Raw genomic sequence first — 17,048 nt, 5'->3', positions numbered from 1 at the left:
CTGAAAAGTTACTTGTGAGTTTGTCTCATTTCTGGTGGACTCAGATATTTGCACCAAGAACTATAGACCAAAATAACTTGGTAAGATTTGGTGGTTTTGCAGTGCAATGAGTCTCTTTTAGTCTGCACTGAAAAAACACAAGAACTTTTCAACAAGAAATAGGAGTTTTATTTCAGTCAGTAATTCCTTATAACACTGATGAAATAAATGACTTTTTCTTTTGGTAGATTATTTAACTTACAACAAAAAATTTTTCTCATAAATTAAATAATCTGCCAGTGAAACTAGAACTTTTTTTTTAATCAACATTAAGAAATTATTGACTGAAATAAAGCTCCTAAACTAACTACATAAGTTAGTTTCGTATCAGGACAAATGTACTAAGATGTTTGCATTAGAAACTAAAAAAAAAAATACTTGGTAAGATTTTGTGTTTAGATAGAAAAAGGAGCAAATTTCTGCCAAAAACTGAGAAGTTTTCTAGAAAACATTAAAATCTGGGAGTTTACTTACTGGAAGTGAAATAATCAGCTAGGGCTTTTCCATCACTATTAATTATTGGAATTACTATTCATCCAATAATTAATCCAGGAATTACTGACTGAAAAGAAGCTCCTACATCTTTCTGAAGTTATTTTCAAGTTAGTTTTGTCTTAATTCAAGTTTGCTAAGATATTTGACCTAGGAACTAGACCAACTAGACCAAAATGTGCAACATCCGAGTCTGTAGGTGTACACCACACTTTTCAGATTCTTACGTTTCATTTTTGCAGAATATTTTGGCTCTGGTGGCTTTTGCTCGCCGTCGTCACTTTTCAGATTTGTATTTGTAAATAAAGACGTTCCTCCCACTTTGTGCGTCTGAATCCAAACGTTTCAGCTTTTAAAAATGACAAAACAAAGTTCAAACACTTTTGCGAGGCGCCGTGTATTTGGTTTTAACGAGTAACAAATAACAGCAGGACGAGCTTCGGCTCGCAGCACGTCTACACTTTCTGAAGATAACTTTTCTAAAAATAGTTCCAGGCGCCGCGATGGAAAAGCAGACAAAGCAATACGAGGCAGAGGAAATGAAAAAGCGGCTCCTCTTTTGTCATCTCTAACGTCTTCTCTTCTCTTCCTCTCCTCATTAGAGTGAAGGATCTCGAGTCAAAACATTTCCTCGTTCCCAGAGCCGCTTCTCCTTCTTTTCTTCCCGATCCACAAATTAATTTAACTCCCAGAATCCTTTTGGGGACGACGAGGGAATTTCCTTTTTGCACTTTCATCTCCCTCAAATTGTTTTCCCTCCTGGATCAGGGGAGTCCAAACTTTCTGCCACGTGGGCAGAAACTGCAGCATCAAAAGTGAAAAAAGTCAAGACTACATGAAGTAGTCTGGTGTGTGCTACAGATCTAAAACATGACAGAGGTTTCTACAGAGGTGCATGAAGAAAAGAGGCAAATTTCCGCTGGAATTTCAGAAATTTTCTGATTAATCTCAGAATTTTTCTAGAAATTTAAAAAAAAAAAATTCTGGCTTTTTGAGATCAGAAATTTCCTTCAATTTCTCTAGAAAATGTCTAAAAGTACTCTGAAAATTTCTGAGTTTTTTGACAGAAATTTACTGCCAGTAGGACGCTGCTGCAGTAGATTTTGCATGTTTACAACTAGTCTTTTGAGCTCAATTGATTAAATTAATTTTCAGTAATCAGAACTGGATGTGGGCAGACGAACCAAACATTGTACTCAAGTTATAGGAAAAAGTAAGAGTCCAAAAAGTTACTCAAGTCGGAGAAAAAAGCGTTTAGCAAAAAATTTACTCAAGTACTGAGTAACTGATCAAATTATCAATCACTTAATATTTAAAAACTGCATCATCAGATGAACCAAAATGTACATTTAAGTGGAAATTTTGATATTTTAAGGATGAAAATGAAAATAATTTGTATAAGTAACAAAAAAATAACATCAAGCAAAATAAAATTTTCCCAAATCAGTTTCTTTCAATAAAAAAACTTATAAACTTGAACAAAAACTGTCGGCTTGTGTCTGTTTCTGGTGAATTTTTGGTTAAAACATGTTAATTTTTCATTCAGTGGGCAGAAAAAACAGAAGTTTTACTCAAGTAAAAGTAAAATGTACAGCGTAGTAAAAATACTCCTAAAAGTAACTTCTTACAAAAAAGTTATTTGAGTAAATGTAAATAGTTAGTACCCAACTTTCAAAACACAGAATGTATTTGGCCAAATTAGTGCATCAAATTTGTCTGGTCAGTAAAAGTTTCTTCATTTTTTACCTTCATTTGAAACTTAGTTATGAGAAGTCTAATAGTTTGTTGTCCTTTACATTTTCCTGTCAGAAAATTATGTTTCCAATCATTTTTATTCTGATCACAAACCAACAGATTGAGGATCAAACTGTATAGTTTTTGGTTTGCAGTTTGGACACCCCTGACCTGGGCGACCCGGTCCGTTTTTTACCCCAGAACCTGTTTTTCCAGCCTCATAGTTCAGAACACAGATGGAGTAAAAAGCATAGAGCGACATGGACACTTCACCACGCATCATCTAACACTTTGTGACGGGGTCATTTCACAGGATGACACACAGAGACCAGAGCACAAACACGCGGCGGCGGCGGCGGCGGAGTAAAACGCATCACTCTCCGAGGATGAGGAGGAAGAGGAGGGCTCAGCAGAGGAGGACGAGCCGCAGACGGACACAGGGAGGAGACACGCTGAAATTATTGTGCAGCTACAAAGTAAACGGTGCAAAAACTTCCTTCATAAATGTTCCTTCATGAATCAAGTGTGCAAATCTCTGCAGTCTGTGAGAATCTCAGTCAAGCTTGAAGGAAGTTGAAGCACTGGACTGAAAAAGGCCAAAAAAGAGACGGCAGGACGTCTGCAGGGGGAGAAAAGACAAAAAAAGGAAGGTCTTCTATTCCAGGATCGGTCTTTGTGGAGAGAACCGGACCTGTGAGGCGAGGAGCTTCGACTGGAGGAAGTTCTGGGTGGATGTGAGGAGGAGGAGAGGCGGCGAGCGTCGGGCCTGATCCGTCCGTCTACGGCGAAGACGGAGAGCACTCCAGAGACGCTGCGGAGAAACGGAGCAGAGGGAAAACGTTACCAAGCCATAGAAATACGACACAGCTGGAGGAAACGGGAAGAAAACGCAGCAGAACCAGAGCAGGACGACTCCAACTTACTGTTACTATGGTAACGGTAGTGACAAAAGTTATTTGACTGAAGTACTGATCAATCATTTAACTGAATGATCAACTAATCATATTTAATATTAAATATTTTTAAACATTCAATGTTGAAAAATATTTTTTAAAATTGAAATATTAAAAAATATTTAAAAATATATTTAAAAAATACTAAAATATTGAATATTTTCCATATTCAACTTGGAAAAAAATATTTCAATATTAAAAATATTTAAATGTGTTCATATTTTTTATATTTCATATTAAATATTTAAAAACAAATTTTAGTAAGTTTTTAAAAAATTACAAATTTTGAATTAATATTTAAGAATTACATCATTTGACGGATCAAAATATAAAGTTACATGGAAAAGTTGATATTTTAACATCCAAAATGGGAATAATTCAGATAAATAATTACTAAATTACGTTGGTGGATTAGGGCCACACTATGCATGAAGAATAAAATAAAATCACAGGAATAAAGTCATTAAAATGAGAATAAAGTCAAAATATTATGAATTAATTGTGAATGAATTATTATTAAGGATAAATTTGTGTGACAAGTCAAAATATGAGAATATTCAACATTACGACTTCATTCTCGTATTATTTTAGCTTCACTCTCATAATATGAATATTCTCATAATTGTCTACATTCTCGTTACTTTAACTTTATTCTGGCAAAACTAGAACTTGATTATTGCACGACTTTATTCCATTATAAACATTTTATGTTTTCTTAGTCTGGACCTAATGCTCTGTCGTAATTACAAAACTAAATCAGACTAAAGAAACATTTCTAAAAATCAGTTTTTTTATTTGAAACTAACAAAAACTGTGTCCGTTTATGGTGAATTTTTGGTTAAAACATGTTTGTTTTTCAGTCAGTGGGTAGAAAATCCAGAGAAGCAAGAGAAACGATACTTCGTAATAAAATTACTCAAAAGTAAATAATCCTAAAAGTACTTTTATTCAAAAAAGTAACCAAACTGAGTAAGAGATCCTGATGGCTGAGAGGAAGAACTGCACAGTGAAACCAAACGAAGTGACGAGAAAAGAAATGAAGAAGTTGAGATCAAATAGGAAAAAAAAGAGAAAATGGCTAAGATAACAAGCAGAGAGGCAGAAAAATGGATCTGCGGGGAGGACGGGATTAGAAAAATAGAAGTGAGAGCGGGGAGATAAGAGCGACGGGATGAAAGGGAGGAAGAGGAGGAGCGGGGGAGGCAAATGAAAAGAGGAGACATAATTATAAAACGGCAAAAGAAAATCAATGCAGAGGGCATCGCTTTCAGGAGAGCGGCGGCGCGTCCGTCAAACGCTTCACACACAAACACAGGAGCTCCTCTCCGAACGACGACAACAGGCTGAGAGACATTTAGAGCTCAGCTGAAGCGCGTGACGATGAAGATGCATGGCAGCCGGCTGCTTTTGTTTCAGGTTTTCGCGAGGACAGAGCCGCGCCTGTGAGTGCGTCTAGAGGAGGAAGAGGCTCCACTTAATGAGAGCTGCAATCCCACAAGCAGCAAATAAAAGCTCTGAGGCCTCTGTTCAGCTATATGGGTCACTCAGAGTCCCGGCAAACAATAAAACCTGATTGTTTTCTTCATCGGAGCCTCTTCACTCTGCTGGTGCTGAGAACACTGCAAAAACACAAAATCTCACCCAGTAGGTTTTAGTGCAAATATCTTAGTGCACCTGAAGTAAGACAAAACTCAGCAAGTAACTTCTCATCAAGAAATAAGAGCATGTTTTAACTCAATATTTCCTTAAAAGTGAAAGATTTGCAAGAAAAAACACATTGAAATTGTCAGAAATTAACAAAATAAATAAAAAACAGGGAAATTTCTAAGTTTTTTTTCAAAACTTTCAAGATTTTTCAGAAATTTGTGAAGAAATTTGTGAAATATTGACAAAAAAAAAGTTCTAGTTTCACTAGCAGATTATTTCATTTATAACACAGGAAAAATGTCTTTTTAAAAGTGAAATAATCCAGACCGTTTTTCATCAATATTAAGGAATTATCTACTTAAATCAAGCTCCTATATCTTGCTCAAGTGTTACTTATAAGTTAGTTTGTTTTATTCAAAGTGCTCTAAGATATTTCAACCAGAATCGAGACCAAAGATACTTGGTACGGTTTTGTGTTTTTACAGTGCAGGTGATGAAAATTCAACCATTTCTTCATCCTCATCATCATCGACTAACCCTGCGAAGCGTCAACACAGCTCAGCTGAAAAGCATGTAAACACAACGCCAGCCAACACACACCCTCACACACACTCCTGTTTAACTGAATTAGCGCTCGCCAGTGTGGCGGGACCACACACACACACACACGCACACACGCACACACGCACACGCAGACAGATTGGAGGAGTGAAATTCATAACAGTCGTAGGAGGTCGTGGACAAGCTGTCAGCGTGTTTAGAAGTCTCTTTAAATCCCCTCCTCGCTCTGAGCTCCTCACAAAAAACAAAAACTAAACGTCTTTATTTCAGCTGCAGCTTGAGTTAACGCACTGCTGCGTTTAAACAAACTAAATATGACTGGGATGTTTCCTTGACATTTAAAACTCGTGCATTTTGACTGCAACATCCAGGCACATTCAAGAAGCAGCAAAAGCAAACAAATGTTAGTTTTGTTAAGAGGCAGCTAACGCTAAACAAAGCTAACATCGCAACAGGAGCTTTTGAAGCAAAATGACGTTGAATAATCTGTGTGTTTGAAATATGTCTAATATTCTTCTGAGCTGAAGTACATTTTTTATGTGAATAGGCGGCAGATGTTATAAATGTATACATTTTTCTGCTCCTTTTCATTCATAATTGTTTTTAGCAGTTAGATGAATAAATGAAAAATGAAACGAAATCTTTAGTGACGCAGCTGCACGGGATTAACTTTGTGTATTTATTCTAAAAACAAGAGAAGAGGAGCATAGTGATGACTATACAAAGTGTTTGTTTCACAACATTACAGACCAACAAAAAGAGGTTTTGATCTACAAAACAAATATCTGGATGTGAGAATGAATAAGAGCGACCACAACAAAATAAAAACCATTTAAATCAAAATGACTTTCAGACCCGTAAATGTTTGTAAACATCTGATTTCACATTGTTGTTACCACTGCTCTCCCAAACAAACCTTTTTCTGCTTCCTCCTCTCAGCACCACTACTTTAAAGTTTTTAGCTGGAACGTTGGTTTTCAGACGATCAAAGAGATAAATTAAAAGTGAAGCTCTTTGCACCTTGCATGTTTGAGTCGCCGCTGCTCCAGCTGTCAAGGACATAAAAAAGGGCAGAGCGCTCTGCCAATCTGTTCCTCCACGTAATAACTGTAATCTGCCCAGCTGAAATTAAACAGACCGGCGTGTGGAAGCTTCTCTGGCCTAATTATCATGTGTGTGTTTGCCAGTTGCAGAATCTGACAGAAAAATTACAATCCTGCCTCTGTTGTGTGCGATGGAGGAAGCTCTGGTTATTAAACAAAGAAATTATAAAGCCCAGCATCACATTTACGTCTGGGAGGGAGAGGAAGGCGACAGGTGCAGGTGTTGATCTGTTATCACACACACACACACTCCAGATTTCCTCCTTTATTTTCCAACTACTAATTTTTTTCCAGGACGATTACTCCCTTCTTCCTCCTACCAGGCGTCACTCGAGGCTTCGGCTTCCTCTTCGCTCCATGCATTTGTAATCAGGGATTTCTCGGCTTAATCAAAGCCCACCTTTGCGTGCAGCTACACCTGTCACCTCTCTGCTGGGCTGGAAATCACTCTGTGCGAGATTTTCCTTGATTTCTTTACATTTTGTAATCAAAAACTCAAACTTTAGAGTGGTTTGGATTAATATTTATCTTGCAAAAGACTTTTCAGGCGTCCATTTTTTTCCTAATTTTTCTACTTTCTCAAACGCAACACTCACATGTATCAAACTCGAGGCCCGTGGGCCAAATCTGGCCCGCCACAGCTTTTTATGTGGCCCTGTAGAGTCTAGACTAAACACTAAATGTGCTTAAATATTATGTTATCAAATAAATCCAGTTTTTATCCGTTTACTACCAAATTCTATCAATCAGTCGCTCCAGTTTCTTGAGGATTATCACTGAAATTCACACAAATCCCCAAATGTTTTGCACTAATAATTGGGTGGTTATTGCAGAGTTTTCTCAAAAATTGTCAAAAACTTTCTCACTTGTACCAAACACCTGCTTCAGATTTAATTTATGTCATATTATAGTCCATGATCTATACAGCGAGGAATAAAAAGTCCCTTTTACCGTCAGAAATAAGTGAAAATATTTCCAAATTAGTACCACAAACACTTTGTTTTTTATTGCAAAAAATCCTAAAAAGAATCACGAAATCCTGGAGGAACTGAAAAGATGTTCATTATTATTAAATTTTTAAGACTTAATTGATATTTTAACAGTTTGTGAACAGGTTTTATCAATGCATTCTGGCCCTTTAAGAGCATTCATTATCCTGATTTGTCCCAAAGTGACACTGCTGGTAAATATAGACAATACTTAGTCTATATTTATCTTCCTCTCACAAATAATTTATTGATTTATAATTATTTCATTATTATTGCCTCTCCACACTAATATCATTCAGATTACATCATTGCTTACTCTCTCTCTCACTGTTGATAATATTCACTAATTAATACAAAATATTTCTGTTTTGTTTGCTTGTAAAACAAAATAAACTGCTGATCAGGATATTATAAAAGTTCATAACAATGTCTGCCTGGAAGAACAACAGAAAGAAAAGCATTAAAACTTCTTTCAGCTCTGCAGCTGCACTGATTTTGTCCCTCCAGTACCAATTATATACTGTATCAATTCTCCAGCAGAGCTGCAACTTCTGCACAAACTATCAAAAACACATAAATGGTGTTTTTATTTGCAAAAGCAGCAGCACAGCACATTGTTCTGCTGCTATGTCTGTGGAAATATGTATTAAAGCGGGTCTATAAAAGTGAAAAAAAGAGACAAATAGTCTTTAAAAGTGTTTTAAAACTTTCCACGTTTTTGTGCTTCCATTTGGGTCTCTAATATTTCTTAAAAACAACCCCCAACACTAAAAAAAAGACGTTTCAAAAACCTCCAAAATGTAATGTTGCAAATCAGCAGGCACAGCCTGTTACCTAGCAACCCCAACATGTTACCTAGCAACCCAAAATGGAGTTCCAGCACATTCAGTCAGCTGATTTTATGACTGGCTGTGTTGTACAATGGCTGCTGGAAAAGACAAGTGTTTTGTTGTTGACTTACCATTCAGAAACCATTTACTGAATTCTTGCTGGTTGTGCAGGAGGCTCTACTTCTGCTTTTCAAAGACATATGGTTGTATAATTGCACATCTTATTGCAGACATTTTCACATGTGAGTGTAAACGTTGAGTTGGGGGCATGGCCAGCAGCTTATTTAGGTTTAAAGTGACGCGTCTCATTCTGGAAGGATTTTAAAATAGGCAGAACTGATCAAACTAAAATATCATTAATCTAAATGTTAGTGAACATGTTTTCTGTATCCTAACCTCTCCAAGGAAGCACTCTAGGTCATCTATATTCTATCAAAGGAGTTTGAAAAAAATAATTCATGGTTTTATTACATCTGGCTTAGATTATAGTAATGCTTTCTATGTCTGTCTGGATAAATTGTCTGTCCAGCAGCTGCACGCTGTACACAAAGCTGCAACTCGCCTTCTGACAAGAACCCACTGCTATGATCAGATTGCACCAGCGCTGGCGTCTCTGCACCGACTTCCTGTTCCAGTCAGGGTCCAGTTCAAGATACTGCTGCTGCTGCTAGGAGTCCATCATGTCTGTCTGAACCGGTCCACTTCTACAGGTCAACGAGTGCTGCTGTGTTACGTTTGGTGCATGTTTTTAACCAAAAACTAATGTCAAACTCTATAAACATTTACATATGAAGGTGTTTGTCTTTGCTGCCATCAATATTCAGTTAAAAATGGCAATAACTGCATATCAGTGTTTGATTTGAAACGTTAAGTAATAACGTGTGGGAAATGTTTATTTATTTGGTTAAAAACATTCAAATGTAAAGGGGAACTTATATTTTGTTCCACATGTCATGTTGTTCCCCAGGGGAAAACATTAACTGGCACACAGAGCCTTGTTACGAGAAGCTGTATAAAGTCAACGATATTCCTATATAGCTAATGCAGCCAATGAGGTGCAGCTTTATTTTATTTCTCTGTTATTTACATAAATCCTCTACAATTTAAGTTTGTGTTGCCTTTCTTAGTTCTGGTGACATTTTGGGGACATTATTAACAAACAATAAATGTTTGTTGAAATCCAAGAACGACGTTGAAGTAAGATATGTTAAGGAGTAACATATCTTATTTAAAAAGTTAATTAGGGACAAGTTGTTCTCTCCTTTTCCTGATTATATTAAACAACAAGTATTTCAAGTATGGCTGTGATGATTCCTCGAATGATTCGAGTTTCTTGATTATTAAAACTTCTCAAAGGTTTGTTAAATTATGTTTATTATTTACCGCGCTGTGTTGTGGCCGGGTGATTATTTATGGTGCGCAACGCTCTCATTTACGCCTATGAGTTGTTGACGAAAGCTAAGTGCTAGCAGCATAAGGTTCAATTTTTAAGCTTTTTCCGACAGTATTTAATTGATTTACAATAATGTCTGGGATTTTATTGTTTTTTGGGGGGACCAATGAGCATCCTAATGACTGACGTGATGCCTGGAGGACAGCAGCCTTCCTCCTCCCGGTGGCCGGTTCAGAGCGAACGGCAGGGAAGTGCGCGGCGGGTGCATGTATACAGATGAGCGGATAGACTGAACACTGCAGGCGGCTGCTCTGTAGATGCTTACCAGAAGCTTTAAGGGCAAACGGAAAATACATTTCGTATCATCCCAGTCCCAATAAATTTATGGTGGAGCGCATCGTGGCGGTACAAACGTAGTGGATGTTTATTTGTTTATTTTAGCATCGCCTTTATTCTTCCTGAGGTCCATATCAGACATTACTATGAGAATCCTTTACAAACATTCATAAAAAGACATAAACAAGATTAAATTAAACAAAATTCAATTCAACTGCTTCAATAACTCACAAAGACTTAACAACCTTACCATACAAATTATTTCAACCATATCAGAACTCAAAATAAACTGAAAAATAAGTACAACAGTCAATAACTATAAATATAAATTTAAACATTCATTCAATTCGATATTACTTAAGTCGTTAACATGAACACAGAAGCTATAAATTGATGGACAAAGTGAGAGTTCATGTAATAAACTGACTGAAGATGAAAAACTAAAAACTCGAGAAAAGATATTATTTAATAAGTGTCCTTGTGAGCCTGCTGCTTTATTATTAAGCTGCATATAATTTCAGATTTCTGTCATTTGTGTCCAGTTTTGTTCATTTAAAAATTCAGCTGTTATTGTTACAGGTAAATTGTGAAAAGTAATTGTCAGGGATGCGTTAGTATAAAAAAACCGGGCCGATGTTAATAGATATGAACGCTGCTGTTATTTCAGTACCAATAATTTACCCAACTTTTTCATTCAATCACTCCATTAATCATAACAATGAAAACCAAAACAGTTCAGTATTTGTGTCAAGTAGTGTTTGTTTACCGGAGCATTTTCCCCGCTCTGTTCCTGTGATTACGCCGACACAAACCGTCCCTCCATGTTTGCAGAGACCTCTCGCTGCTCAGCGGGGGGGACATTCGGATTCAGCTCCACATTTTTTGTGTTATTTATCCTCCTGCTTCATCTACGCAGCAAATATCTCCTGACGTAAATCCGCCAGGGCCTCCAGGGCTTAAAGACGGCAACGTGGCGGCACAGAAAGTGGAACGGCAAAAATAAGCCTGTGTCACAACAAGCGAGCTGACATGCACGCTTCTGCATATGCGGCTGCAGAAATCTGAGGATGACTCATTTAGCCGCAGCTTCTGCAGAAGCGCAGGTTCGCCCGGTTCTGTTGCGACGGCGAAACTGGTGTGAACTCTCACAAACATCCCGCTACCGGAGGGTTAAACGTATCCAAGTCAATCAATCAATCAAATTTTATTTGTATAGCACATTTCAGCAGCAAGGCATTTCAAGGTGCTTTACATAATTAAAGGAAAAAAAATTAAATAAAATAAAATAAAAAAAACAAAACAAAAAAGAAACGAGGGAACGATGCAAACTGCAGTCGTCTACTGGGACATTTACAGCTGAAACATTATGTGAAATAAATGCAGGACTGCAGTAAATAGAACCAGATATTTATCACTTTGACTGTAAATCAAACTAAGCCTTTTCTGTTGGAGATCAGCTATAATTACCAAAATTATTTGCTGAATGTCAAAAATAACGAGAAATATTTTTTCAAATTATTATTATTATTATTTGTGTCATATTACAGACATCATTGGACGTTCAGAACAAGATTAATGTGTTTTCACTGAGCAATTAAAAATAATTTAGGCAATCTAAACTGATTTAATGTCACAGCGGAGAGTTGTGTTATTTATTTAGCAAAGTATCTGGACTCAAATGTCCGTGTACGATTCTGCTTTCCTCATGAGTTTGTTGACAAAGGAAAAGTATCTGAATATATCTGTATGCTTTGTTAAGACAGAATGTCATAATTTCTCGACACCTATATAAAACTGTTTGTTTTGAAGCAGTCTGACAGTTTTCATTACCTAAATTGGAGTTAATTAACTTAATTAGGCCTTTGGGGACTCCATAATGATCCTTCATTTGCTTCAGCTGTGAGGCACAAATAAATCCCATCGAGATTTTAAACGCAAGTTACAATAAAAACAAAGGATCTTCCACTAAGGCTGAGAGAGAAGATTATTTCATCACGCCTGAGAGGCCCTGGGCGTACGGAGATTTAAAACAAAAGACGTAATAAAACCACTGGAAGACAGTCCAAAGTTTCATCAAGAGCCCTTAGCTACTTAAAACAAATAAGAAAAACCTCTGCGACTGTAAGACATCTGCAGGCTGACCGAGGAAAGTCTGATTCAGTGGCTACTGCAGAACAGCACAGAGCAGAACCATCAAAAGTTGACGAGTCAGGAAGAATCGAGATGGAAACAGAGCTTCATGAGTCAGAATGAAACCGAAGAAGCTGTTTGGACATTTTTATCACCAGAAGGAGAGCAGTAATCAGAGAGGCCAGGGTAAATATGGAGGAGCTGCAGAGATCCACAGCTTTTGCTGCGTTCACAACAAACGCGTTTCAAAAACGGGTCTGACGCTCCAAGTTGGGCGTGTGTTCACTCTGAAGTCAGACGCTTGACATGTTGCCCTCGACCCGCGTTGGGACGAGCCGTTGTCCAATGGCGGATGAAACTGAGACTGGCACTAAAACATTATGTAGTGAAAGCTTCTGCAATCACAGCAGAGGCTCAGATGCCTTTGCTGAACAATTTGTGTGCAGTTTACATTGCTGATATTGCAGAGGAGCCTCTTGGCTTTTCTTTCTCTCCCAGAAAACAATGGCGGATGAAAGACTGAGCGTCTCGGTTTTATTTACTGAAATCATTTACTGGGCACTGACGAAGGTCGCCATCAGCGCTACAGACCTGCTGCTGACCCCCATCGGTGCCTGAATCTCCCGGCAGGACACCAACTACAGGTCGCTACGTCACATAGCAGAGTCCCTCTGATTGGTTGACGTTCTGTCGAGCGACGAAAGTTCAGATTTTCCAACTCCAGCGCCAATCGGTTCAGCTTGATGCATTGAATGCATGAAACCTGCAGCGCTTGGTGTGAACGCAGCATTAGACATTAGAAACCACAAACAGGTCAAACAGGAACGTCACAAATAACCTCATAAGAAGGCCAGATTGTCTCAAGCGTGTTGAGGAGACAGAAAGTGTGGAAGAAACTCTGGTTCAGAGCTACAAACATGTTAGTTTAAAAGCAAAACCAGCTGCGATTCCTTTACAAATATTTGCAGAACTTTATCAGCATCAACGCCATTGTCCTCCAACTTCCTGTTGTCGTCTTCGTCTTCTCTGGCAGTTGTGACGTCTGGTTATTAGTATCAAACTTGTGTGATGCAAGAAAAAAAGAGTTTCCATTGCCGTTTTGCAAAAATACACAAACTTTGTTACAACCAAAAAAACCCACCTCATCTTAGAAAAAAACTTATCAAAAAACAGCTTTTGAAATTAGAGTTTTTCCATTAAAATTGGAAAATTTAATGTCAAAGTTAGCATCTGTCTCCCCAAACACAACTAAATGACCTGATAACTGAACATGTCCTACTCACAAAGACTGGAGGCTCACTGGAGGAAATGGAGGTTCTGTGAATGGATGTGAATACAAACATTTTCCAGAAATGTAAAAAAAAGTAAATATTTTTTCTTCAGCTCATAATTACGCACTACAGTAATAAAAACACAACTACGCCGTAGTGGATTTCGTCACGGCAGTGGGAGAAAATGCATCAGCTTTCAAAGCCGCTGTAAACATGGAGTCCGTCGTACTTCTTCTGCAGAGCCGGTAAACACCAAACCAGTGAGACGCAGTGGAGAGGTTGGCTACAGTCGTTAACCTTGTAAAACCTCAGCCAGCCCCTGTGATTAACGACGCCCCATTACGTGCCATTAAACAGCACCAGAGGAGGGTTTTTTCTCACAAACCCAAACAACACAGAAACTCTCACTGTATTCCCCCACAAAGACAAGAATGAAAACAGAAAGCCTGGCTGGCACCCTGAGGAATGACCCGGTGTGGCCCGATATCCTCTGACTGCGGCCACATGCATGTTTCTCCTCCCCGTCTTGTTCAAAGCTCTGTTATTGTTTATGACAATAGAAATTGGTGGATTCCCCACAGCGGGCGCAGTGATAAGGAAAATACTCTCGACACAGAAAAGAGGCTTTTACCATATAAAAAGGCGCAGGGAGAAAAGACAGAGGGGGAAGAGGAGACGAAGGAACGCATGAAGTGAGGGAAGATGGAGGCGCGGGGATGCGGAGGGAAGCAGGGCCGTGTGGCAGGCAGGCAGGAGGGGGAGATAAAGGCAGAGCTGTATTCCCTGATGTGGCTTCTGTGCTCTTCGCAGCTCCTGCTCCAAGGATTACTGCATTTACACTTCAGCTTAAAAATAGCCCCCGTGATAATTTATTTAGCTGGAGCTCACCATCCTGCATTGTGTTTCAGGAGAATGGCTTTTCCCGCAGCCTGGGTCTCTTTCACATACTTTCTTTTCCATGGATTTCTATTCTCACTTTGTGTTTTTGCAGATATATTCCTGTTCGCTGCACAAAAGCTGCATCCGGCAATGATTTTAGCAATTCAGGGAAGCTGGTTTCATGTCTGACTCATTGTGCTGAATTAATGGAATCGAAGGGTGCATTCACACCGGCCCTGTTTAGTCCACTTTAATCAAACTCTGGTTCATTTGGGGGAGATGTGAATGTAGACCAAAAGAAGCAAACTGTTCTTTTCCAAAAAAGAAACGTGATTTAAGTGAACCTGGCGCAGTTTGAGTTTGTATGTGACTCTCCAAAATCAGGAAGTGGACTACAGCGCAGTGCATTCTGGGTAAATACAACCAAAACAAACGCATGTTTCTAGCGCTAGCGGGAATCATCGCTTTCCATGGTGCAGGAAGTCTTAGCTTCCTCATAAATGTGATGACTGGACAGGAGGTACAGATGATGGTGAATGTTTTTCACAGTTAAAACGAGCATCACTCAGCATTTTCCATCCTCTGTCTCCCCTTCTGTGACTCACAACAGACCAACAAACCCTCAGAGTCGTCGTAGTGATGATGATGACCTCACCTCACGGTGACTCAACATGCGCGTACTTCCCCATATGAGGTCCAGCGTTGCCAGATTTGGCTGACAGTTTCCAGCCCAAAAACGGTGTAAAACCTGCTCAACTCCCAAAAACATATTATATGTATTATTGTGTCCCATACGTCATCGGCTGAATCCAGACAGTTCACATCATTTCTGGTTGTTCTTCATCATATTCTGACCAGAACCAGATCCCACTGGGACTGCTGAGGACTTGACTCTTTGGACACAACGAGACCTGATTTTTTTCTGGACAGTAGTCCTTTAAAATCATGATGTTGTTTTACAGTATTACTACGTAACGGCACTTGGTTAACCAGTAATTATTGATGCTGTTTGACAGAGTGTAGAGATTTCAAAATAAAACCAAATAATAAAAGAGCAATAACACTGCATTTTATTAAAGGTTTTGTTCTTTTCTGTCAAACAACCATTTTGAAATAATTTCCCTCTGGAACAGTTTGAAAATCAGCCAAACAGCTAAAGGTATTCAAAACCAACCCAACTGGGTTGAAACCCGACCAACCTGGCAACACTGGTGAAATCTTATCAGGCTGCTCGTCTCTTCCAGGATTCTGCTTCTTTTTAAGAGTTTTAACTCTGTAATTTTCCATGACTTTTGGAACAAATCAGAACTATATGGGCCTGCACAGACTTCTCCATAAAAAATGCATTACTTCTGGAGAAGTAATGCAAACTGCAGGGAAACATGCAGAGAAGCACCATGCCAGGAGCTTAGTTGGTCTATTGGTGTCTTTGTATCTTCATGTTTTTATATTTTTGCTGGGTAAGTTAAAATAAAAACAAATTTACAACTAATTCTTGCACTGCTTTTACAAATTGTGCCTTATTTTTTACAAGTAAGGACAGAAGTAGATTTCTTTGAGTAGCATGTTAGCTTGAGCGGAGCAACAAACAGCTTAGCAAGAAAATCATATTTACAACTAATTCTTGCATTACTTGGTGTTTTCATAATGGTGTCACTTTTAAAAATTAAAAATGTTTTGTATGCGGCTTTCCTACATAAATGACTGAAATGCTTTTGCCTTAAAATGCCTTTTAATCAGAGTCACGGATTCGTTTTGTTGCTGAAGGCGCCATTTGTACTGATGGCATCATTATCCTTTTTCACTCAGTCACAACTTACTGAAACAGCCTTCAGCAATTAAACACACACTGAGCAGCACTCTGTTCTCCCCACAATCCAGTCAGTTCAAGAAAATTATCTGAAAAAGTGATGAAGCTCTCGCAGTTCTCTTGCTGGGTATATTCTGCTGATATGAAAAGTACAACAAAGTGTTGATCTTCGCTGCTTTGCCAATCACAATGAATGAAAAATGTTATTTTCTTACCCACTGAAAACTTTTGGTTTCGTTTTAATTCTGCTTAAGTGGCTGTGGGGTTTCCAGTTTAAACTAATTTGATTTTCTGGTGATTAAATAAGAAATCGATTGGATAAACAATCAGATCATGTGGTGCATTTGAGACAGTAGGAGAACAGAAATACTCGTGTTTTCCTGTTCCCATCGTTAGAGCAAATCAACTGGTGCGACATAAATAACACAAAAATAATGAAAAAATAATAATTCTAGAAATACATTTGACTTTTTCACACAACTTGTTTTGTTTTCATCACATTCTTTTACTCCCACTGAAATATTTGCGCAAGAAAAGGTTAATTTCACAGAAAAATTGGTACATGTAGCCCTATATATTCATAAACAATTAAATATATAAAGAAATTTAAAAAAGAACTGGTATATAAGAATTATATATATATGCGTGCAATAGTAAAAATCTTAGTCAAATAAATGAAAACGTGAACGAAGAAAATAAAGGAAATCTATAATCTAGTAAGTAAATAAATTAAAATTTTCATTAAATAAATCCAATACAGAAAATACATTTAAAATAAAGTTTCAGAGATTTAAGTCATTTCTAGGTAAATAACTGCTACATATTTCTCATTAATTGGGGTTTTTGTCCATCTTGCAACCTGGAACCCTCCAGTCCCTCTT

At 38.0% G+C, this 17,048-nt stretch overlaps 1 protein-coding gene across 1 annotated transcript in view; it reads right to left on the bottom strand.

Annotated features, from left to right (window-relative positions):
* Nucleotides 1-2,204: 2,204 nt before the first annotated feature.
* samd12 (sterile alpha motif domain containing 12) overlaps nt 2,205-17,048 on the bottom strand; it is a 110,295-nt gene continuing 95,451 nt past the window's right edge. The window contains exon 5 of the mRNA XM_016663518.1: nt 2,205-3,076. Coding sequence (XP_016519004.1) covers nt 3,045-3,076 — 32 coding nt within the window. The 3' untranslated portion in view covers nt 2,205-3,044. The remainder of the gene's footprint in view (nt 3,077-17,048) is intronic.

The sequence above is a fragment of the Poecilia formosa genome, unplaced genomic scaffold (genome assembly GCF_000485575.1).
Source record: "Poecilia formosa unplaced genomic scaffold, Poecilia_formosa-5.1.2 Scaffold426, whole genome shotgun sequence".
Lineage (NCBI taxonomy): Eukaryota > Metazoa > Chordata > Actinopteri > Cyprinodontiformes > Poeciliidae > Poecilia > Poecilia formosa.
This window is presented reverse-complemented; position numbering and strand designations above follow the sequence as displayed.